A 24,108-nucleotide genomic window follows, 5' to 3' on the forward strand; every position below is an offset into this window, starting at 1 on the left:
AGACTTCACGTGAACTGCTGTCAAGATGTTTCTCCTGTATAGAGCAGTCTGCGCCTCCCCCTATAAATAGTTGAAGGCAGACAGTGAGCTTACCAAAGTTCCAGAGCAACCCCAGCCTCCCTCCAGCTCTCTGTCCACTCAGCCAAACAGGCGCTATCTTTCTGGCTTTACGATGGATCCCCAAATGCTCTGAAACTTCAGGACAGATCGGTTTATTGAAAAGGAAGTTGAACATTTTAACATCCTCTTAATTTGGTCAGAGAGAATCTTCAGAACTCCTTCGTAACACAGGCAAACTCTGCAGGTGTGAACTCTTCTTAAAGACAGGTAAGATGAGCTGCGCATCATCTACACACTTCAAGAACATTCTTTGTAAGAATAATACAGCAAGTTAAGTGCACATAAATATTATACTTTAAAAAAAAAGAATGGACACAACAAAACATTGTGGTGGAAAAAGTTAAAGGGGAATTCTACTGATTTTTTTCTAATTGTATAATTAAATGGTAAAGTTGTAAACAAAATCAGAGTAGTTTGATGTGAAATGCTTCTTTCTAGAGGAACTTAATGGGTCAGAATTGTTCACAGTGGTGATAATAAGAACCAGATGTCTAAAGAGCTTAATACCTTTAAAAGCTAAATCACAGAAAGTCATTTGAAAGACTTATTTCATGATTTTGAGCCTTTAGTCTAATACTAGTGTAGGTAAAATATTCCTCAAAGAGATTTTTTTTTCAGAATTAACACTGTTTTATTATTATAAACAATGCATATAAGAACTGAGAAGACACATGTAGGATCACTGGTGGTTTTGGATAGTAAATAAAATGGCTATATTGTATTGCAGACATCGTGACCTTTGGTTCGTATCACCATCACCGTAAAAAAATCTGAAGTTTCTCTACAATTAATTATTTCACATCAAACCACTCTGAATGACTTTCTTTACAAATTTTGAAAAATCAGCAAAATTAATATTTATTCAGGTATTATGGGCCATAATGGGGACACTTTAGAAACTTTATTCCAATTTAAGCTGATTTTGATCATGGTATGCTTCATAAATTAGCAAAAAGCAATAGTATGATTATGCAAATTGAGCTAAAAAGATAAGTTAAGTGGGAAATTGAATGAGAAAAATGATGTTTATGAGACTACTATAGGTTCCATATTACCTGAGGTCCAGTAATACCTGAATCCACCCTGTAATGTCTTTTTTACTTTACAATAGTTTTTTTTTGTTTCTCTCCCTCTCTTTCTTTTTCTCTTTCAGACCATGGTGAAATCTCAGGATATAGTGGTATTACTGGTGTATATGTGGTTCCCCTCCTGTTTGTGCCAGACATCCTCTCCTCAACATGACCAGCTAAAATTCCGTCTGGCTGGCTACCCACGTAAACATAACGAGGGCAGAGTGGAGGTCTTCTATAACGGCGAGTGGGGCACTATCTGTGATGATGACTTCACTCTCTCTAACGCACATGTGTTGTGCCGCCATCTGGGTTTTGTGGAGGCCCTCAGCTGGTCACATAGTGCCAAGTATGGAGCAGGCACAGGTTGGTATAATAGATGATGTTCGTGACTTACCAAAAACTCATGATTCCATTTTTTTTTCACCAGTTGAAAAGAGACAGCTGTCTTTACATTGGGTGAACATTTCACAATGAACGGACCAATAGAAATGGTCCAAAATTACTTAAAATGAAACTTTATTTCATACATTAATATAAAGTGACCAAGTTTTTCAGAGATTTTGTTATTAGTGTTGATATGCTTACTAGTGAAAAGGCACATGAACAGTTGATGTTAATTGATTACATGAGGAGTAATAGGTTGTACTGAAGAGCTCAGTGACTTTAAGTGTGGCACTGTCATAGAAAGCCACCTTTGCCACAAGTGAGTCTGTGCAATTTCTGCCCTGCTAGGTCTGCCCTGGTTAACTGTAAGTGGTATGTGTTGTATAAGCATCTTGGAGCAACAACAGCTTAGCCACAAAGGGGTAGATCAACAAACTTACACCAAGCGGAAGCATGTAACGTGTAAAAATCGCCGAACCTCTGTTGCATTACTTACTACAGAGTTCCAAACTGCCTCTGGAAACAACATCCGCATAATATCTGTGAATTGGGAGCTTCCAGAAACTGGGCTTTGATAGCCGAGCAGCTGCACACAAGCATAAGATCACTATGCACAATGCCATTTGTCGGCTGGAGTGATGTGAAGCAGGCCATCACTGACTTTGGGGCAGTGGAAATGTGTTCTGTAGAGTGATGTATCACGCTTCAATATCTAGCAGTCTATGGATGCATCTGAGTTTGGCACAGTGAATGGGCACAAATTCCCACAGACACACTCCACATTCTTGTAGAAAGCCTTCCCAGAAGAGTGGAGGCTGTTATAGCTGCAAATAACGGCCAACTCAAAAATAGTTTTAGAATGGGATGTCCATAAAGCTCATATAGTAGTGATGCTCATTTGTCCACATACTTTTGGCCATGGCGTGTATTTGTCCCATAGTAATGAATAAATAATTAATTGTAGTTACTGAATATGTGGTTGATGTAATGTAGTTGATAACAATGCTGCACTCCACAGAGCAGACTAGGGTTCACGTCTAGGCAAGATCACCATGCTATACCAATCAGAGTCTTTGGAAAGGAAACCAGCATCACAGTTCAAGAATAATAGCTGGATAATAAGCCTAAGGTTTAAGACGTAACCCATGCTAGATATATCTGAGCCCTTATATCACTATCTCTGCAGGTAAGATCTGGCTGGATAATGTGATATGCTCAGGCTCGGAGAAGAGCATTGAGAAATGTCTGTCTCGAGGCTGGGGTAACAGTGATTGCACTCATGAGGAGGATGCAGGGGTTGTCTGTAAAGACGAGAGGCTGCCTGGCTTCCTGGACTCCAACATCATTGAGGTAAACTGAACATGCCATCAGTCAGGGCCATACAGAAAGACAGGGGACACAAAGTAACAGTAAATTGAATTACCATTGAAGAAACAGTCAGGATTCATTGTTACTGAACCATGTTCTTTGCAATGTTTGATTGGCCAGAACTTGAATCCTGCTGTTTGAAAATCATAGACAGAGGGGGTAACTGGGGAGAGTACATTCAAAGGCACAAAAATCTCCATTTGATTGATTTACTTAATTAACTAAGTCAGTACACATGTTGGTCATGTTATATTGGACTGTGAAAGACAAGCACACTGTGTTACAAGCACATTGTGTTTTTTTTCTTTTATGTACTTTTCACATATGAAAACCAATTATGCTCTGAAAAGAGCCATTTGAAGTGATGAAAGCAAGTAATTAGCTTCTTGGAAAAGAGAACAATAGGGAGAGTTCTATCAAAGCCATGTCATTATTTGACTGAATCCTTGTGATGATTACAGAGCTGCTGCAAACTGAGAATATAGCTGTGTTTTAGCTCAGACAAAACGCCCACTGTGAATATTGTTTTCTAATAGAAAGTTAGCTTACCATTTTGTGTGTCAGTAATTCGATTAAGTTATTCATGAGTGACTTCCTATTTAATAAACTTTTTAATCTCTCACTCCAAGTGATTTTTCCATTTGCTCAGGGGAAATGTGCTCATTCATTCGTGCAGTCTGTGGTGCAGACTAACCCTCTGTTTATTTTCTAACCTCTCTCTTTCACTCCTCTCTCTCTCATTCTCTCACTCTCTATCCCTCCCTTCTCCCTCAGTTTTAAATCTCTCTTCTTTCCACTCACTGTCTCAAACTGTCTAGAGTCGTTTCTCTCTGTCTTTTGGACTTTTCTTCCTTTCCCCCTGTTTTCTGCACAGAATGGAGCCCACAGGCTGTAGGTTAGCCTGGGGGGAAGCGGTCTGTGTTGGAGCCAGCAGCAGTGCAGGATACCGACTCTGCACTAAATTAACCTCATATGATCTGCCAGCAGAGAGAGCCGGGGGGAGAGGGAAAGAGGGAGGGAGAGAGAAAATGAGAGAGAGAATGAGAGAGGGAAGGAGAGAGAAGGTGAGAGAGAGAAAGGGAAATAAGAGAAAGAGAACAAGAGAGGGAGCGAGAATGAAAAAAGAAAGAAAGAAAGAAAGAAAGAAAGAAAGGGAGAGCAAATGTGTGAGTGAAGGAAGAATAGAGAGAAAAAGTGAGTGAGCAAGTGAGTGTGAGTGACAGATTATGTGCATGAGAGAGTGAGTGAGTGTAAGAATGAGAGAAAGAGAAGGGAAAAGAGGAAAAGATAGGGTTTAAGAGAGACAGATGGTGGGGTGAGGGAGATGGGAGAGGGAAAGAGAGAGAATGAGAAGGGGGAAAAGAGGGAGGCAAAGAGAGAAAAAGACTAAGGGAGAGAGCAATAGAATAGAAAGGGAGATGGGAGGGGTAAGAGAGACATAATGAGGAAGAGTGAGAGAAAGAAAGAAGGAGGGACGAAGGGAACGAAAGAGACAGACAAAGAGTGAAACAGAGGGAGAGCAAGAAAGAGAGGGAGTGTGGGAGAAAGAGGGAGAGTGAGTAAGAGAACAAGAGAGAGCGAGAAAGAGTGAGAGGAAAGAAGTGATGAGTGAGAGAGAGAGCAAGCGAGAGAGAGACAGTGAGGAAGACATAGAGACACAGCCAGAAAGTGAATGGGGGAAAGATGTGTAAGAGGCCGTGCACTGCTGTCCAATGGGCTGTTTCATACAGGAAGAACGAAAGAACACGGAGAACTCAAGGCTGCCGTTAGAAGCAGCTGCCTAACACTGAGCTCAGCTTCACACACACACCACTGTGTACACTTAGACTGGAATGCTGCACATTAAAGATTTCAGCTCCAAATTCAGCATAAAGTCCAAAACACATTAACAAGAATTCTGAGAGGTGCCACTAGTAAACAATCTTTTTTTTAACTATTTTTGACCAGTCTGTATTTTTGCTTTTTGTGAGTTATAAATCATAATGCATGCCTACCGCAAAGCCACACACACAAACAAAGAGGCTACCCAACCCCCACCCACATGCACGCCAACGCATGCAAACAGGCGTATGGGATTGGATTTCATTAGAGTTACAGATACGAAGTCTAAAGGAGAAGTTTCTCACTGTCTGCTTATACACATACAAGCATTCCATGGCACTGATTCAGCAGGCTGAGTGTGCCTATGTGCGTATGTGTGTGTGCACGTGTACTCACTGCTCATGTCTGGATTTCTTGCACATGTCCACAGTTGGTTCTCTTTCAAAGCTGGAATTAGGAAGTTTAAACCCCTAATTTTGTGCACTTGTATGTCAATACTAAATCAGCTGCAACAAGGAATGAGTGAGAGAGTATTGCGAATGTCCTCATATTTGGAACTGTTGTGGGGTTGTAGTATAGTAAAAGCAGTTGTTGTAGCATAGTGGATAACACAGCTGCCCTCTACGTAGCAGACTGGGGTGCGATTTTTGCACTGCTTCACTGATATGCATGTCCAGAGGTGGTTGCTAGGACACAGCGGGAGCTGGAAGGCAAACGACACTGAAAGTTTCAATCACCGTTAAAAACTTTCTTTATTCTATCACCTGTTGTGCATGGATGACACAATAGGTCATCATTTGTTTCAGTTTTTATAAACTGAATAAAATATAACTATTAACAAAAATTATTTATGCAGTTTAGCTTAGCACTCAGAGTTGGCACTAACCGGCAGTGTTACTGAGAGCTGATATTTACTGTTCATATTACATCGTTCACAAATCCGTTGACAGAACATCATTAATTGTGCTTAATCTTTGGCTATTTTCTGTTATGTTTTTAGCTGTTTAGCTGACAAGGCAATAGGTGGAAAACAAGAAGGGATTAAAAACACCCCATGTACCGTTGTTGTTGATGTTTTGTTGATTTTCTAAGTAAAGATAAGTGAACACATCTTCTACAGGGTACAAATTTAAATATGGCATTTTTCTGCAAAGTTTAGTGCCATAACTTTTGCAAAGACTGCATTTTATGTATGATTTCTTTCCCTTTACCTTTGTAAGCATGTTCTCTGTAGAGGATGTGTTAACTTATTTTTACTCAGAAGTGTAACAAAACATGTAATTTGATCAGGGGTTCCAAACTTTTGCGTACGGCTATAAGTAATAAAGTTATGTCACCGTGTAACATAATAATGACTGAACTACTGCTGGCTGAGTTAAGCAAATACAGCTGTAGTCTAGTGTATGTAAATATTATGATACTATACTGTTATACGTTATGTATCAGAGTTGGCTTCTGATGGCTGAAGGGAATAAACTGTAAAGTTAATATAGATTTAAATTCTATGAGGGACGATGCCGTTGCTGGCATACAGTTTATTGTCATTCTCATCAACTGTGTTGGCATTTTAGATGCAGGTGGATGAGAACAGGATGGAGGAGATCCGCTTGCGCCCCCTTTCTGCTGCCCATGGTGCCCGAATGCCTGTTACTGAGGGCGTAGTGGAGGTGAAGTATAAAGAGGGCTGGAGTCAAATCTGCAACATTGGCTGGACCGTCAAAAACTCACGTGTGGTCTGTGGCATGATGGGATTCCCTTCAGAGAGGATTACCGGAAAGAAGCCACACAGGTAGGAGTACATTTCTTCTGTCCGAGTGTGGAGGAGATGCTTTGGGGAGTTTGTGTTTAGACATGTGATGACACTGAATGTTTTCCTCTGCATTTCTCAGCCAGTAATGTCTCTGGAAATAAAATACAGATAGGATAATCATTAGTAGAGGACATTCATCATGGCAGTAAATCATGGCCTGCAGTCCTCCTCCTCTACAGCACTGTACATGAAAGCCCCTAACCTTTTCCAGGTGGAAGTTTCACTCTTCATTGTGAGCCACACAGGAGCATAGAACACTTTTCTGACAGCAAAATGTGTTTACTTGCCAGATGCCTTCCTAAAGAATTCTGTAGCAGTGTATTCTGTCCTGTGCAGATGATTGAAAGAGCATTTTATAGTTGTTGTCGGCAAAGGGTTCCTACAAGCTGAGACGCCTAATTTGCTGTGGGCTGCCTGTTGTCTGACCCAAAGTGCTCTTTTTCTGTCGGGTCTTTGGAGATTCTGAAGTTTTCTGTTTTCACATATTGAGTATGTATCTTAAATTAGTCCACAAAGAGTTATGGAGTGGTTGTTTTGTTATAAAAAGCTTCATGAGAATGTGTGATGATGAGTTCATGTAAACAACTCACAACTTCCACTTTAAGATGTATGTGTTTATACACTGCTAAGTTAGGGTGGAAAATCTCAAGATTCAGTTGCTGTTGCAGTTATGCATATCGTAATACCAAAACTGACAGCAGGAGAAAACTCACATTTATAAGTGATTGGTTGTGGAAGAAAGCTATTATATTCAGTAATGAAACATAAATGGGCATCCCAGCCAAAAGGAAAAATTAACCTTTTCTAAAACTTTTTTGGGAACATGCTTACTTGCAGTCTTTGACAGTGGTGCTTCTCTGGACTCTCAATTGAGATTTTCTTGTTTAAAGATACGGAAAGACCCATTTTGATGATGTTTCTTGAAGGTGGAAATTTGTTTTGAAAGACTACAAGTGCTTTGTGGTGGCTGTTTGTTTTTTTTTTTTCTTCAATAGCCAGCTGAATTATTCCTTTAACAGAGAAAATAGTTTTATGACCAGTTGTAAAACAATGGTTGACACACCTATTAGTCACTCAGAATTGTGACTAAACTGCTTTCTCCGTCAAGCAAAGGAAAAACTCCAGTGTGGAGGCTGGTGCTGTTTTAATTTTATTCCCAAAGCTGAGAAAGTTTTAGGTGAAACTATGTGAAAGACCACACTTAGAGCTTAATGTAAACGCTAAGGTAAACTTTAAAATGGCTAACACCCATTTTAATATGATGACTAATAGTAAATAACATATTCTTTCATCAAAGTCTAAAGGATCTTGTGTACAAGATGATGAGTCCTTCTCAGCATCTAATGTTGCGCCGACTAGCTCCAGTGTTAGCTTTAAAATGAGCTTGTCTGAAGGGGCAACATTTCTTGTTCAAACCTCTCCCTTATTAGCCATCAACACCTTACATTTTAGTTATTCTGTAAGCAGAAGTGCTACAGATGCCAGGTACTCTGAACTGACAGTTTGACAAAGAAGCAACAGTAACCAAGTGAGGGAGGACTTGTCAGAATTTTGCAAACAGTTCATTGAGATTAATACTATTTCACTAATGCTGTTTCACTAATGAAACTTAAATGGACATACAGCTGTATGTATTACCCTCTAGGTCAGTGGCTAGCTGTCAGATGTATTTGTTTAATGCATGCTGGGTATTGTAGTGAGAGATTGCTGATAGATGAAAACACAAAAACGATGCAAAATCATGAATTCTGTAAAGTCAGTGAGGTTGATGGATGCAAGGCTGCCCTACAGAATACTATATAACATAACAAATAATACATGAAATGCTAGTTTTAGGAAGTAATTCCCCTTTGATTACATACACTATATTGCCAAAAGTATTTGCTTGTCTGCCTTCACACACATATGAACTTGAGTGACATCCTATTCTTAATCCATAGGGTTTAATATGATGTCGGCCCACCCTTTGCAGCTATAACAGCTTCAATTCTTCTGGGAAGGCTTTCCACAAGGTTTAGGAGTGTGTTTATGGGAATTTTTTGACCATTCTTCCAGAAGCACATTTGTGAGGTCAGACAGTGATGTTGGACGAGAAGGCCTGGCTCGCAGTCTCTGCTCTAATTCATCCCAAAGGTGTTCTATCAGGTTGAGTTCAGGACTTCCACACCAAACTCGGTCATCCATGTCTTTATGGACCTTGCTTTGTGCACTGGTGCGCAGTCATGTTGGAATAGGAATGAGCCGTCCCCAAACTGTTTCCACAAAGTTGGGAGCATGAAATTGTCCAAAATCTCTTGGTCTGCTGAAGCATTAAGAGTTCCTTTCACTGGAACTAAGGGGCCGAGCCCAACTCCTGAAAAACAACCCCACACCATAATCTTCCTCCACCAAACTTTACACTTGGCACAATGCAGTCAGACAAGTACCATTCTCCTGGCAACCGCCAGACCCAGACTCGTCCATCAGATTGCCAGACGGAGAAGCGTGATTCGTCACTCCAGAGAACACGTCTCCACTGCTCTAGAGTCCAGTGGCGGCGCTTTACACCACTGCATTTGACGCTTTGCATTGCGCTTGGCGATGTAAGGCTTAGATGCAGCTGCTCGGCCATGGAAACCCATTCCATGAAGCTCTCTATGCACTGTTCTTGAGCTAATCTGAAGGCCACATGAAGTTTGGAGGTCTGTAGCGATTGACTCTGCAGAAAGTTGGCAACCTCTGCACACTATGCGCCTCAGCATCCGCTGACCCCGCTCTGTCATTTTACGTGAACTACCACTTTGTGGCTGAGTTGCTGTCATTCCCAATCGCTTCCACTTTGTTATAATACCACTGACAGTTGACTGTGGAATATTTAGTAGCAAGGAAATTTCACGACTGGACTTGCTGCACAGGTTGCATCCTATCATGGTACCATGCTGGAATTCACTGAGCTCCTGAGAGCAACCCATTCTTTCACAAATGTTTGTAGAAGCAGTCTGCATGCTTAGGTGCTTGGTTTTATACACTAAAGCCATGGAAGTGATTGGAACACCTGAATTCAATGATTTGGATGGTTGAGTGAATACTTTTGGCAATATAGTGTATATAATATAAATGTACATGTGAATCATTGTACTTGTACTAGACTATCAGATAATCACTGATGATTTGAAAGCTTTGGAATGGATTCGTTGTTGGATCATTCTCTAAATCTCATATTGTGCACTTGAGATAAGAAATGCTATTCTCTCAGAGTGATTTTATGTTTTGTAATAGGGACACATAACTCAGTTACACAGTCTCTGTTAGCAAATCATTTCCACGTGTGAGGCTTCCTGTCAAAATATTTCAGCGATTGAAGACTATATTATTAATAGACATTGATATTCTAGCATTTCCACGATCTTAGAGGATCTTAGTTCTTAGTTCTAAGGTAAACACATTACTAGTACATTAATAGCTATAGTAGGCCTTATCAGATTTGGAGTACAGATTCATGTTCGCAGTGTCTTAGTTCTTGTTCCTGAAGTCACGTTGAAGTGATGCAATTTTATTGAGTTCTCAACAAAGTCCCTCAAGCCCCTCTATCACTGTTTCTCTCGTTTTCACTCTGTCTGGCTCTCTTCTCTCTGTGCTGAAGCAGCCGTCCACGTCTGAGAGCAGACAGTGTTACAGATTCACACCAGATGGTAAAATGTAAGCAGTGAGTGCTGTGACAGACAGACCATGTCCGTGAGCGATAGAGGACGTGTGTGAGCACACGTGAGAGAACCAGACAGAGAGAGAGAGAGAGAGAGAGAGAGAGAGAGAAGAGAGAGAGAGAGAGAGAGAGAGAGAGGAAGAAGCTTTATACAAAAGGGGTGGAGAGAGAAAGAACAGAGACAGTCTACGAATGGTTCAACTTACTGAGTCAGTAAGACTCGCACTCTGGAGAATTCATTTAAAGATCTGAGGAAAAATACTCCTCAGTCATTAAGCTCCAGAATTAACTACACAAGCCATTTGTCTTTATGACTAATTAAGAGAGTATTCTGCCAAAACCACTTTATTTTTGCTTGCCCTGCACAGTATTAGGGCCTGTTACCTTACTAAACAAAAAGATTAGATACTTGTCATTTATCTTTTTTTTGTGTGCATTTTATGTAATGATTTAATTTATCAGGGCTATATGAAAAATAAAATGCTAGTTTCTCTTATTATAACTTGATATTCTGCCTAAGGTCATAAGGTCATCCTATTAAAAAGCCTAAAGGCCTCAGTTGCTGGTCTTAGTGGAGCTGGTACCTGGCTTTACTTCTCATGCTGTTTCAATGTTTATGTAATGGATCATTTTCTGTTGCTCACTAGCAATTTAGCAACCTGAGGCTGATTAATTCATCAGGAAAAATTGGGTGAAGTAGCTTTATTGATTTGTAACTCGTGATGAAAAAATGGTTAAGCAACTTTACTGATTTTTATGGTACTGTACAAAAGTACTGTTTTTAATTTCCAATCAAAACGGCCACAAAGTACAAGTTATTATTTTTTCAGGAGATATTTCTGAGTAGATATAAGATAAGCCACTTGTATAAGAAAAGGGACTGTCCAAGCAAAATAAGTAAAAAAACATAAGTTAATATGTAAGGATAGTGAAAATGGGACTCCTAGCATCCATGCAAGACCTGGTAGACCACCAAAACCTTTATCGTCTTTGAGAGACAGATGAAAATCCAGCTTCACTCTCGCTTCAGAACTGAAAAAATCCACAGGCATTTCTGTCCTTCCTTTCACTGTGAGAAGAACTGTGTCAAGAAGCTGTTCCTGAGAAATGGACAAAAAAGAAAACTTGCAAATTATACAAAGAAGCTGTTGGTGTTCTCAGAACAATGGACTGACCATCCTAGGGCCCAGACCTCAACATCATTGAATGTGTTTGGGATTACTTGGATCATGAGATGCAGAAAATGCAACCAACTTCTAAGACTGAACTTTGGAGATGTTTAGAAGTAGCATGGAAAATATCAATGCAGATATTGTGATTTCTTACTTTCACACAGTACTGTATCTAAAATACAGACTGAACTGAAGGTGAAGGAGTTCATAAACCTGTGTGTGTAATACACACACACTCTTCCACACTTACCCACACACGTGCGTGAGAGGTCAGCAGGGGTGTGTGAAAACCACAGTGACTCAACTTTACCCCAGTATGCTGCACAGCAAAGTTACGTCATAGCAAATTTCCAATTGCTATGCCATCTCGACTGTTAATGTCTGAGGATGTCAAGAGCCTGATAGGTGAGTTGTACATGGATGGTGACAGACAAGCTACTTGAAAAATTAAAAACCAGAAATTAGCTTTAGAAATTAGACAGTGTAACTGGTAATTACTAATAAGGGATTATTAGAGGATTAGTTAGAGAATTTAGGCCCTGGGAGGGAATTTAAATGATGATTAAACTGGCTCAAATATGAAACATTAACACTGATATCCAGTCACTATAACTAAACTGTGTCAAAAGAAATGTGCACTGCTTGTATACATGTAGTAGTGAAGGTTTTACCTTCTCAGTGGCAACTTGATTAAAACAGGCTCTCGTTGGAAGGTCAGCATGCTCTCTTTGTGCCCGTTTTCCTCTGTCACATTACTCTTCTCGTCAGTAAGCTGCAAGAATGTTAGAAATGTGTCAAATGAGTAGAGCTGGCACTCACAGATTTCCTTCTTGCCCAGAATCACTCTCGTTGACCCAGGAACCCTGCTGAAAAAAAGACCATTAGAAACTTGAAGATTAAAACCTGATGGTTTTGCTTTTTATTTGGAATTGGAATAATGAAATTAAAGATGAAAAGGATTTGTTTAGATCTAGGCCATTCTGCTTTTGATCAAGTTATATTACTGCAATGTATTATATGATCTTGTTTGATTGATTAACAGTGAATTCATTAATCAAAAGAGGAACAAAGTAGTTTTACCCTAGATGTGCATACTCATCCGCTCATATCATCTCTGTCTAGTCACCGTAGCATGTACAAAATTCACTCTGTGGCCTGCACTGGGAATGAGGCTCATCTCTCCGCTTGCACTATGGAGTTCAGTAAGAACACCAGCGCCCCCTGCATTGGTGGAGGACCTGTTGTTGTCAGCTGTGTGCCTGGGCCCCAGTTCACTCAAGGTCGTGGACGCAAGAGCAAGCTAAATCATGTGGTAACTGCAGTTCATTAGGCTTACCCAATTAAAAACTGGGTCTTGTTGACACAGGGGTTGTTTGGTGTTCATTTCTGGGTCAGTATGGGGAACACATATCAAATAGCGTACTAACTAAATCTATAGTGCTGTACTCTACTATAATACTGTTTAATATAAATTTAATATACATTAAATTTGTAAGAAGTTGTTCTCACCTCTAAGCTTTAGACCATTTGATGATAACTGAGTCTATCTCAAGATAAAAATAAAATAACTTTGAATGCAGTCTATTTATGTATTAAATGTTTTAACTTTTTTATTTTAACAGGATACTGTTTAACACACTAGATCGAAAAAGAACAGTTGTTCATAATACATTAAGATGTTTTAATGTAGGATAATAAAAGAAAATACATTTCACACTGTTAGGAAACATTCCTAACATTTAATTGGCTAAAAATGTTGCTTATTTGCCATTAAATGTCTTTTTTTAAATGTGTATTGAGCTTTAAATTAAAAGATCAGATTATTTCTATTTGTTGCTTTATTCTGTAAAACTATAGCTTAATGTTGTGCCAGCCAACTCCATGTTGGTGCTAGTACAAGTGCACAACATGAGTTTAGTCATGAAGCATTAATGGCAGGAAATATTTTCTGACATTGAAAGTTTCTGTTTTTAGCAAAGATGTTCAGCTTTGAATTTGCTGCTAGTTTGATTATGCTAATGTATGGTACCTGAGATGTACAGCAGAGTAAAACCTGTGCCAAACAACCCTGCTCTCCCCTACATAATTTCCACATGAATAAAATGTAAAATGCATCAGCACAATTACAATTTTAAAAAATAAGTTAAATATTTTTACTTAAGCACATCATCTACCACTTTTGCAATAAATCTTTATGTTGTGAATAAATCATGCTTTGCATTGAATGTTGATCAGTATTTATACAGTATTGGCACTGCAAAGAGTGTCAGAATTACATAAAGTTGCCAATTCTCTGCCTCTGGTCCAGACTAAGGTACGTCTGAAGGGAGGAGCAAGGGCTGGCGAGGGCCGAGTGGAGGTGCTGAAAGGCTCTGAATGGGGCACGGTGTGTGATGACCTCTGGAACCTGGAGTCAGCCAGTGTGGTGTGCAGGGAGCTGGGCTTTGGTACAGCTAAAGAAGCGCTAACCGGGGCACGCATGGGTCAAGGTTGGTCAAATTCATCCAACACCTAAAACCAAGAGACAAAATCTATGCTATGATTAGGCTAATGTACTACTACAATTGCACCTAGTGTTGGGTATTTCCTTGTACGCTAATGACAAAAATGGAGATATGAGATTTTGTTCCGACAGCAGCGATGCACTTATAATACAGGTAAGCAAGGGAAAGGCACTTCACCTTGGATATTCCATAATTCCATGTATGAAAAGTTGATGTTTGGACAGACGATGGATGATGACTTTTTTGCTGCTGTTAAGCCAGGCAGCCAGATATTCCAAGTCCTTATTGGGATGGAGATATTAAGTCATTGTTAAGTAGGCGTGGGTCAGAGTCCATGGAGAAGTGCATGTCAGTCAATGGAGAGAGAGATTCAACTAACTTCTCCCAAAAGGCATATACTTTTGGGCAGTCCCACATAATGTCCATATAAGTCCTGAGTGTCCCATGTATAATTATGATTTAACAGTTATTATGCTCATGTTAGTAAGAAAGTGCAATACAATGTAGTGGCAAATTCCTTGAGTCAAATTAAATTTAATGTATAAATGAGTAACGTTTAACAAAATAAAGGCAAGATGGTTGGAATATTTAAAGATCAACCTTAGCCTGTGAAAACAGACTGAATCTGCTGTGTAACCTCTCTGCAGGCATGGGTCCCATCTACATGAATGAGGTGCAGTGTCGTGGAGATGAGAAGAGCTTGTGGAAATGTCCACATAAGAGCATCACTGCTAAGGACTGCAAACACATGGAGGATGCCTCTGTCAAGTGCAACATCCCTTGCATGGGCTTTGAAAAAACGGTCAGACAGTTTGTGTTTTATACTTCATTTCATACGTTAGTACAGTTCATAGATTAGTAACATGGAGGACACTTTGTGTAGACAGCAAAAATTCTCATACAAAAGGAAAACTAGAAATCAGTAGGTGTACAATTTGTGTAGTTGAGTTGGTAGCTCTATTTTAGCAAACTGTAAACAAATGACTGTCAAAGAATAAAATATATTTTTGATAGTCATTTTCCCCAAAAACTCTTTGACATTAGGTTTTATATGTTGTTTTTCATAATCAGTATTATGAAAAATCATGCTTGACTTGCTTTTTATGTGCACTGCTTGAAACTAATGCAATCCTCATGAAGCTCCATGAAATATGCTTATAATACAGAGTTTTACTCTAGCGTAGTAGCTATAGGTTAACATCTGAGTGCAATTAGTTTGTACTGGGCTGTTCAACTCAGAGAGTAGTCTGTCAATGCTCCAAGCAGTGCCCAAAGAATTTGAGAAGAATGAGTTTATTGGATCAGGTACGCACTGTTCATATGGTCATATACTGTACATTAATGTTCATTATTAGGCACATCAGTGAAGTAGTTAATGATTGGATGAAATTACCAAAGACACTGCAGCCCTGAACAACTAGAGCTGAACAGCTTCTGACCTCCTGGTTTAAAGTCAAGGCTGTTTGACTTTTGACCTTATGCTTTCCTCTGCTCTTCGCTGCTCATCTCTAACCCAATCCCAGATCCGGCTGACCGGGGGGCGTACACAGTTGGAAGGGCGTGTGGAGCTCCTGGCCCCTAATGCCAGTGTTTTAGGGCAGTGGGGGCTGATCTGTGGGGACGGCTGGACCTCTCGAGAGGCCATGGTTGCCTGCAGGCAGTTGGGGCTTGGATATGCTAGCAGCGGCCTCAGCGTAAGAGAATTCTCAGAGTACACGAGAGGGGACTTGTTCAACTGCCAGACATTCACCCTCCTGTAGAGAGAGTTCCATTCCTACCCTGATCTTATACATCTGGCTCTGATATTCAGATGCTCTTTTTAACCTTGGTAAGCTGGATCAGATGTGTTGGATTAGGGGTAGAACTTAACTCTGCAGGAAGATGGATTTTAAGGAGCTTGGCTAGGTTGCACAAATACATCACTGAACAAATACATCACTGAACAAATACATCACTGAGATGTCCGTGACCATAAGTTTGGGAAGTAACATATATCAAGATATGGAGAAACAGCTCTGGCGCAAGAAGAAAAGAGTTTAGAAATGAATTTTGAAGCCCTAATGAAAGTACACTCTTAAAAAACTAGCCAGAAAGTGTTCTTTGAGCGATGCCAATTAAAGAACCATATTTGATTCTGTGAAGAACTGAGTGATAAAAGATTTGTAAGCGTGAAGAACCTTCTAAAGATTTAAAATAATGTAAAGGGTGCCAAGCCTTTTTTGTTTTGAAGGGCCAAAGTGCAATGTTTGTGGTGGACTGAGGGCCAAAAAGACAAAACAGTATACAAATAAAGAGTTTAAGAAGGTTTCATGTATTTCATAGCGTTAATGTTATTTGTTGCTACTTCAAAAATACATTTTTAAAGTAATTAATAATTTATTAAGTCATTTATAATATAAAAATATGTTTGTTCTCTCATAGGGTGAGGATGACTTTTAGGTGGGCTCAATCACACTTCCTAACAGGCCAACTTTTGCCAGCTCTTTTCTATACCATTTCCTACAACCTTTACATTTTGTGGATGTTCTTCACACTCACACATCTCATTTACAAAAGTAGGTTTTCTCCAAAGAACCATCCATTGAAAGTTTTTTTTTTTTTTTCAGAAACAGAAGTGGTTCTTCTGTGGCATTTTACAAAAGAACGCTTTTGAAAACTTTTATTTTTAAGAGTGAAGCACCTGCACATAAAAAATAGGTTAGGAATCCAGGGACAGCAAGTACAGACTAAACCTGGTGTTCTAAAAAAATGTACACTCAGAAATTACACTATGTCACCTGAGAGAAATGAATACATAAACACTGTTCTTTGTTTAAATAGCTTTCTGAAGGCTAGGCACTTGCTGTGACATGATCTATGATGCTTCACTGGAAGAAATAGTCTTTTAGAAGACATCATTGAGCTCAATACCATCAAGCAGCAGCAGGGCCCAAAAAAGCCTCACATTTTTGGGAGGCTTTTTTGTATAACACAGGCTCCATCCTGCAATTAAACATAAATGCTTAAAAATAGTAAAAATGCAAGCTCTTCTGTTCATAACTGACAAAAGGAGTCAAGCTTGTAGAGAGCAAAGCATGAACTTATGCAATAGCATAGCAGTAGGTTAGGCTCAGCATCTCCTAATCTAGTCTTTGGAAGCCTTGGGTACTTAAACCAAGTAGATTGCTGAATGCTGGGTACAGTTGTTCTTCAAGTTGAGGCAGAGAATAAACGTGGACTGTCTGTTAACCTCACTGGGCAACTGCGTCACGCTCTCTTCACATAGATCATTGGATAGGTTGCATGCTTAGTCCTTGCAGTGGGGATCTGTGTGCAGATCCGTATAGTCGGGGGCAGGACGGATTACGAGGGCAGAGTGGAGGTTCAGGTTGGGTCCCGATGGGGCACTTTGTGCAGTGATGGGTGGAGCACTAGAGAGGCCATGGTGGCGTGCGGACAGCTAGGCCTTGGCTACGCCCTGCATGCAATCACAGTAAGTAAGAGGAGTACTGTATGAATAAGATTTACATTTAGATTATTATTAGTTATATAAATGTAGCACAAACATAAATGCTATGACATTGCAAATACGGAAGGTGTTAGAGCTAAAAGAACTGGTGAAGAATAACTGGAGCTGTACTGCAATTAAACATCACAGAAACACTAAATAAAGTATTTTATAAAGGATTCCTCAGTCATTTGGATCATTTAAGCCAAACTTTGAGGTTTATTCAGTAGAAATTTCTCTTAGCTCTCATCCAGTTGGACAAAGCTTAGCTTTTGGCTTAAGTTATCTTGCTAACTGAGAAATCCTGCCTTGAGAAATACTCCTCATGTGGTTTCATCACTCATCTCTAGATTTTATCGTAATGTAACAGGTATGGCACCACTTGTAATCTGTGCACTGCGGTGTCCTCTGTGTTGTTAAGGAAACGTGGTACTGGGACAGCAGTAATGTGACTGAGATGGTGATGAGTGGGGTGAAGTGTCGGGGAGATGAGATGACTCTAAGTGACTGTCAGCACCATCAGGTCGTCAGCTGTAAGAGGGCAGGACCTCAGTTTGCTGCAGGAATTATCTGCTCAGACTGTGAGTTACACATGCACCAGCCAGCCACACTTACATTTCTTCTTCTTAATGTGGACAGTTAAGTATGATTCCTTATTATTTATTATTGGTTCAGTAAAATACACTGGAAATGTGTGGAGAAGAAAAATGCAACCACTTCAGATGGTCTGTGGAGAAGAATGTTTGGAAAGCAGTTTGTTTAGATGACTTAAAAGCATGGCAGCAGTGAGGGTGGTCAGCAAGGCTAGAGGAGGACCTACAGTATACTGGAAAGCATTCTTAGTTGTCTATTTCTTATGTTTGTATACACTTTCAGTCTGTATTTGCTATGTATCTACAATTCTATTTGACAAGCAGTATAGTAAACAGTAGTAAGAGTGAGATGTTTAAAAAAATCTGCTAAAACTTTTAAATGGATAAACAGTAGAGGACATAGAAAAGATACAGAGACACTCAGATTGAAAGCAGATGTCTGTTACATTTATCACTCATTTATGTCATCTCCTCATCTCTCACAATCTTCAGCTGCATCAGACATGGTCCTGAATGCCCCTCTGGTGGAGCGGAGTGTCTACATCGAAGACCGGCCCCTGCATTTGCTCTACTGTGCGGCGGAAGAGAACTGCCTTTCTAAATCTGCTGTCAGAGCCAACTGGCCTTATGGCCATCGCCGCCTTCTCCGCTTCTCCTCTGAGATCCACAATGTTGGACGAGCTGACTTCCGGCCCCGTTTGGGCCGTCACTCCTGGGTGTGGCATGAATGCCATAGGTAAATGCATGGGCTATCTCTCTGGCATGGGCTGATCGTCAGAGCTGGCTGTCTGTGTATTAGCATACAAGAGTGCATGCTTATCAGAGGCTGCATGCTAGATGGTTATCTAGCTGAAGGTAAAGGAATATTTTGGGGAAAAAAATCTAATATACACAATTTTCCCTTACACCAAATGTAGTTGATCAGTCACCATGTGTTTGGTGTTAGTTTTGCTACAGCTGCAAAGTTATGTAGCTAACAACTAATGGGAGTAATGTAAATAGTCTTGCTGATGTGGTTTCTGACGGTGCGACATTATTTTAATAAAAGTGGACAAAAGCACAGACTGTTATAGATATTGCAAGGGCAATATCTAACCTTTTAGGTGGGGATGTTTGATCCAAACACACAGTTAATTCATTTTGGCTGATCTGTGTTGGAATTTTATGATGTAAATAACATAAGACAGGTGAGTGCACTCACTCCTCATCTGTGCTACTGCAGCACATATACCAAAATATCATAGCAAAATAAACCTATAGCCAAATGTCATTGTATAATAAATATATACCAAAATGTCATAGCATAAGTCATTGTGCTAAATAGCCAGTTTCCTGTAGTATTTTATTTGATTCACGTTATTTAAATAGGCTTCTGCTTTTTTGTTGCTATTGAAACAGTGTGACCTTTGGGTTAAAAAAGGCTAGTAAAAAGTGTCTCCAAAAAAATTGGTTGGCCATAAAGAAATGATAAAATCTAAATAAATATTTTGATTAAAATAAAAAAAAAATAATGATTGCTGTATACATACTTTCGGACTGATCACTCAAAAGTTACTTTTGTCCATTTTTATACATAAAAGTATGTCATACAGTGTCAGAAACCACATAAGCAAGTCTATTTGAGATGATTTCACATGGCTTGATCAATGTGTATGATGATTTAGGTGTGCAAATTTGCGGAACTTTTTTTTTTTGGCTAAACTCTTCCTTTGAGTAGAAGACTTAACCAGATGACAGCATGGTGACAGCGTGGTGGAAGCAAAGACAACAGGGTTTTGAGGAACAGACTGGTACTTTTTAAAAGTTGCTCAGCTTCAGAGAAAAGGCATTTTTGCACAATATTCACAGGAGACAGCTGTGCTCAAACCTACTGACTAGAAACTGGTTTGTAGTAAATTACAGAGTAGTGTCTGCACTGGAGTCTTGCATGTTCACATGACTGATGAGCTCTATTGTTCGTGTCATCTGTTTCAGTGAGTGCATGTGGATGGGCATGATCAAAAGAGGAAAATATCTATCATTTCTCAAGCTGACAGGGGTGGGTCAGTGTGGTTTCTTTTTGTCACACTTAAAAGCAACCTTACTTTAGAGCAAAGGTGCATGTGTGCATGCTTGAGTAAAGACACGTTACATTAGTTTGCATGCATGGACAACATGTGGGTGCATGATTGCAGTTTCGTTTACTCTTCTGTTGTTTAAAGACTATAGAATTCTGTGAATGGAAGAAGTAGATGTAAAAGACAATAACTGCTACTTAACATGTTAACTCTGATAAAGAGTTATTGCTGTAAGGGCATCACTGAACAATTGTTTAGGCTGTCACATATTAATTGTGGTTTTCCTGGAATATCTGAAACAGAGGCAACAGTGGATCTAATTTCCTATAGTGAAAGTGATTTTTGTTTTGTATGGCAGCTGTTGAACTGATGTTGCCATGCGGTTAGTTGCTCTGAACTCTGTTCAAGTTGTCTTTATCTGTTACTTTTGGAAAGAGTTGGGAAGAGAAGAAGAAGCTCAAAATGGGCCTAGAGCAGTGTGTGGTGACCAGCATGTCTGCTCCAAAATCCACTCAGGTCTCCCAGCACACATTAGGTCACTCAGTATTTATGCTTAATGCAGCTTTAATGGGAAAACCTGGCGCATTGTGGAAGCAACAGAAGCCCAGCTTCAGCCTTCAGCCAGAGAGAGAGAGAGACCAGTGTTTACTCCATGGGTTCAGTTTCCCACCCAAAGCACTGAATTTGGATAGGATAACTTGTTTTTAATTTAGATTTTCTTCTGGAAAAGGCATAGCAGCTCAGAACTACATACAGAACTACCCTTACATTCATTCATATTTTAGGCATCTTATGACCAGTTGTGGTCAAACATAAAAATGATTTGACTAATTTTATTTATGGAGATGATTGTGTAGGCATTCATGAACTTGCTCTGCTGTTCCTCTGCAGTGCTCATTAAATGTGTGTGGTTATCTCCTTCTCAGGCACTATCATAGTATGGATATCTTTACCCACTACGACCTGCTGGATCTCAATGGCACTAAAGTGGCAGATGGTCACAAAGCCAGCTTCTGTCTGGAGGACACGGAGTGCCATGAGGGTATGGCTGAGGTTACATTCTGGTTATGTTGGTATATACACATATTGTCAGGTTCAATATTCTGAAGTCAAGATTAGTGCCTGCCATGTCAGCCCCTATTTTCCATAAAAGACAGCAAATGAGAGACACCTCAGACGCGATCAAGGGGCCGGATTCTAAATGGATGCAGTTTTAAGTTTCAGTACACTATTTTGAATGTTAATGCAGGTAATAAGAGACCACCCTTCATTTATTTAATTTCCAGTCAAAACAGCCATTATGTATAAGTTATTCCTTTTTCAGCATCAGGGAAAAAGCAGAAAACATATACTTAACAGAGAATTACTAAATACAAAATCATATAACATAATATAATTTCCACCCTTTACCTTTATTACAGCTCTCATTATTTACAGGTAATTCACTTTCAGTTTTTCAACACATTCAATTTGTCATGTGATCTTCTGGAAAAAGACACAAATTGGCCATTTTGACTGGAAATTAAATAAATGAAGGGTGGTCTCTGATTTTTCTGCAGCATTGTAGGTACATGGCATACAGCACTTGCAACCAATCAAGCCAGTTAATAGGATTGAGTTGATTTCCTGCCATAATGACTGAGGAAGTGGGGACTTTTGCTGGATTGCTCATCTGGGACCATTTTAACATTAGTAGGGATTCATTGATGTAGGGCTTTTTGCACGTATATGGCATAGACAGAAACAGCACTGTTACAGGAAAAGTCCACAGACCATGTCTGGCTGTCCTCATCATGTAATCAGTCAGGTTATCTGTCTACAGTAAATAGGAAGCAAAAGTTATAATGTTACTTTTATTTTGGGGCAGGTATTTCAAAGCGATATGAGTGTGCCAACTTTGGGGAGCAGGGCATCACAGTTGGCTGCTGGGACACCTACAGACATGACATTGACTGCCAGTGGATTGACATCACTGATGTTAAACCAGGCAACTACATACTACAGGTAAAATATAAACTTATACATTCAAACATGATTAGTTTATTCACAACCCACAAGAGGCAAACTCAGTGTAGAGAGGCTTAATTCTTTGCTATTGTAAGTACTACTTCTGTAGTGCTGAGCCACATTACCATGCCAAACGTGGTCCCAAAGGACCCTACTGACAGGCACTTTGTTTCAAATGTTGTATAAAGTATAGTGTTGATGGAGTGCCGTCTTGTGGCAGACACATGCAATTGCAACTGCACAGCTAACTCCTAAGAATCTAAGGATCAAGACTCTTAATAGGATTGGGTTGATTTTCTGCCGTAATGAACCTTTGAGTATACAGAGGAAGGGAGGGAGGACTTTTACGGATTCAGGATTAAGATTAACCTAAACTGGTCGAGAGCACAGTTATTTATTTCCTTTGGCTCTTTCTTCTCCCCAACTGACCCTAGATTTTTACTGCATAGGTATTTTGCTTTTTAAATAAAAGATTTTGCTCTCTCACAGGTTATAATAAATCCCAACTTCGAGGTCGCAGAGAGTGACTTCACCAATAATGCCATGCGCTGCAACTGCAAATATGACGGCAATAGAGTCTGGTTGCATAAATGCCATCTAGGTAAGTCACAGCTATAGTAACCCTATTCATTGAGAACAGTAGTGTTCACAAACATTCACACAACTAAAACTGAAGGCTTTCAAGAATATCTGTTGGAACAAACAAAAAGGAGCAAGAAAAGCTGTACTCAATGGAAATGCTACACTCTTAAGAAAGATGCTTAAAGTAAAGAAAATGGTTGTATATAGAACCATGAACACTCAAAGAACCCTTTGCATGACCCATTTCTTCAGAGTAATGGAGAATGTGCTGTAGGTATAGCACCCAAAAGGGTTCTTCTATTTTGACAATGTCAAGCTTGGGGGCTACATAGAACCCTTATACATAGGTTCTATACAGAATCGTCTATAGCACATTAATGCAATGTTCTCCATCAGTTTCATTATGCAAAGGGTTCTTTGAGTGTTCATGGTTCTATATAGAACCACTTTCTTTACTAAAGAACCCTTGAAGCGCCATCTTTTTTAAGAGTGTAGGCCAGAATTGATTAGCTCATAGTTTGTTATCTAATCAACAGGCAACATTGGTAATGTAAATGTTTATTCTTGTTTCATGTTCTATTTTCAGGTGACTCATACAGCGAGGAGGCAGAAAAGCAGTTTGAACTTTATCCCGGTCAGCTGAATAATCAGATCTCATAACACAAATAGCCCATAACTGGAACTGCCTTAAGCCACTTTGGAAAACGAGCAGCTTTATAATACATATACTTTTATTTATTCTTATTGTAAACCAAGTACTGATTAGAAATGTCTCCTTGTCTACTCCTCTACCAAGAGGTGTCTCTGGGTGCTTTAAATCAACACAGACAACTGACCAGCTAATAAAAAGCATTGTGGGAGTCTGTATCATTGATTACATCTACCCCAGCTATGTTGGGGAAAGGATCTTAGATTAGCCCTTTGTCTGTTTGAATAAAAGGAAAGGGCTAAAGGGAAATGCACAAGAGAGCACTTCCTCATGCATGAGCCTGACCAGTTACAGCTTTGTTTCAACTGACAGAATAGTCAGGTTTCTTACTGGAGAAATCAGGTTAAATCCCTATTAAGAATGTCTTCTTAATGTTTTATTTTTTAAATGATAATAATGTAATGAATGCAATATAAATGTTGATAAAAAAAATGTGTATTTTCAACAGTGTTTTGACAAACTTTGTTTATAGTAGGAGTCGTTTTTTTTTTCTAGAAGCTGCCATATGATGTATGCAATGTAAACATGTATAAACGTGGACGTTTCTGTGGGATTTAGTATGAGGCTGAACATACAAATATCCCCTTTATATAACTTTCAATCCAAATCTAAGGATAAACAAGTCTGACTTGTTTAAGACAATTCCAGAACATGCTCTTACTCAATTCAAGGGGTATTTCGCAAAGCCAGACAATTTCAATAAACACGGCTAATCCAATAAACCAGGCTTAAATTCCAG

General features: G+C 39.5%; 1 protein-coding gene across 2 annotated transcripts; it reads left to right on the forward strand.

Annotated features, from left to right (window-relative positions):
* Nucleotides 1-23,819, forward strand: loxl3a (lysyl oxidase-like 3a). Of its 2 annotated transcripts, XM_036568605.1 has the most exons (15): nucleotides 1-327; nucleotides 1,274-1,556; nucleotides 2,764-2,927; nucleotides 6,338-6,555; nucleotides 12,553-12,742; nucleotides 13,739-13,919; nucleotides 14,582-14,736; nucleotides 15,458-15,628; nucleotides 17,251-17,406; nucleotides 17,843-18,002; nucleotides 18,507-18,750; nucleotides 20,998-21,113; nucleotides 21,939-22,075; nucleotides 22,568-22,679; nucleotides 23,247-23,819. In XM_036568605.1, the coding sequence occupies exons 2-15, from the start codon at nucleotides 1,277-1,279 to the stop codon at nucleotides 23,318-23,320; spliced, it is 2,358 nt and encodes a 785-aa protein (XP_036424498.1). In that variant the 5' UTR covers nucleotides 1-327; nucleotides 1,274-1,276; the 3' UTR covers nucleotides 23,321-23,819. The 2 variants fall into 2 exon arrangements, with proteins under 2 accessions (XP_036424498.1, XP_036424497.1); XM_036568604.1 differs by lacking the exon at nucleotides 17,251-17,406 and having other exon boundaries at nucleotides 4-327.
* The last annotated feature ends 289 nt before the right edge of the window (nucleotides 23,820-24,108 follow it).

The sequence above is a fragment of the Colossoma macropomum genome, unplaced genomic scaffold (genome assembly GCF_904425465.1).
Source record: "Colossoma macropomum unplaced genomic scaffold, Colossoma_macropomum, whole genome shotgun sequence".
Classification (NCBI taxonomy): Eukaryota; Metazoa; Chordata; class Actinopteri; order Characiformes; family Serrasalmidae; genus Colossoma; species Colossoma macropomum.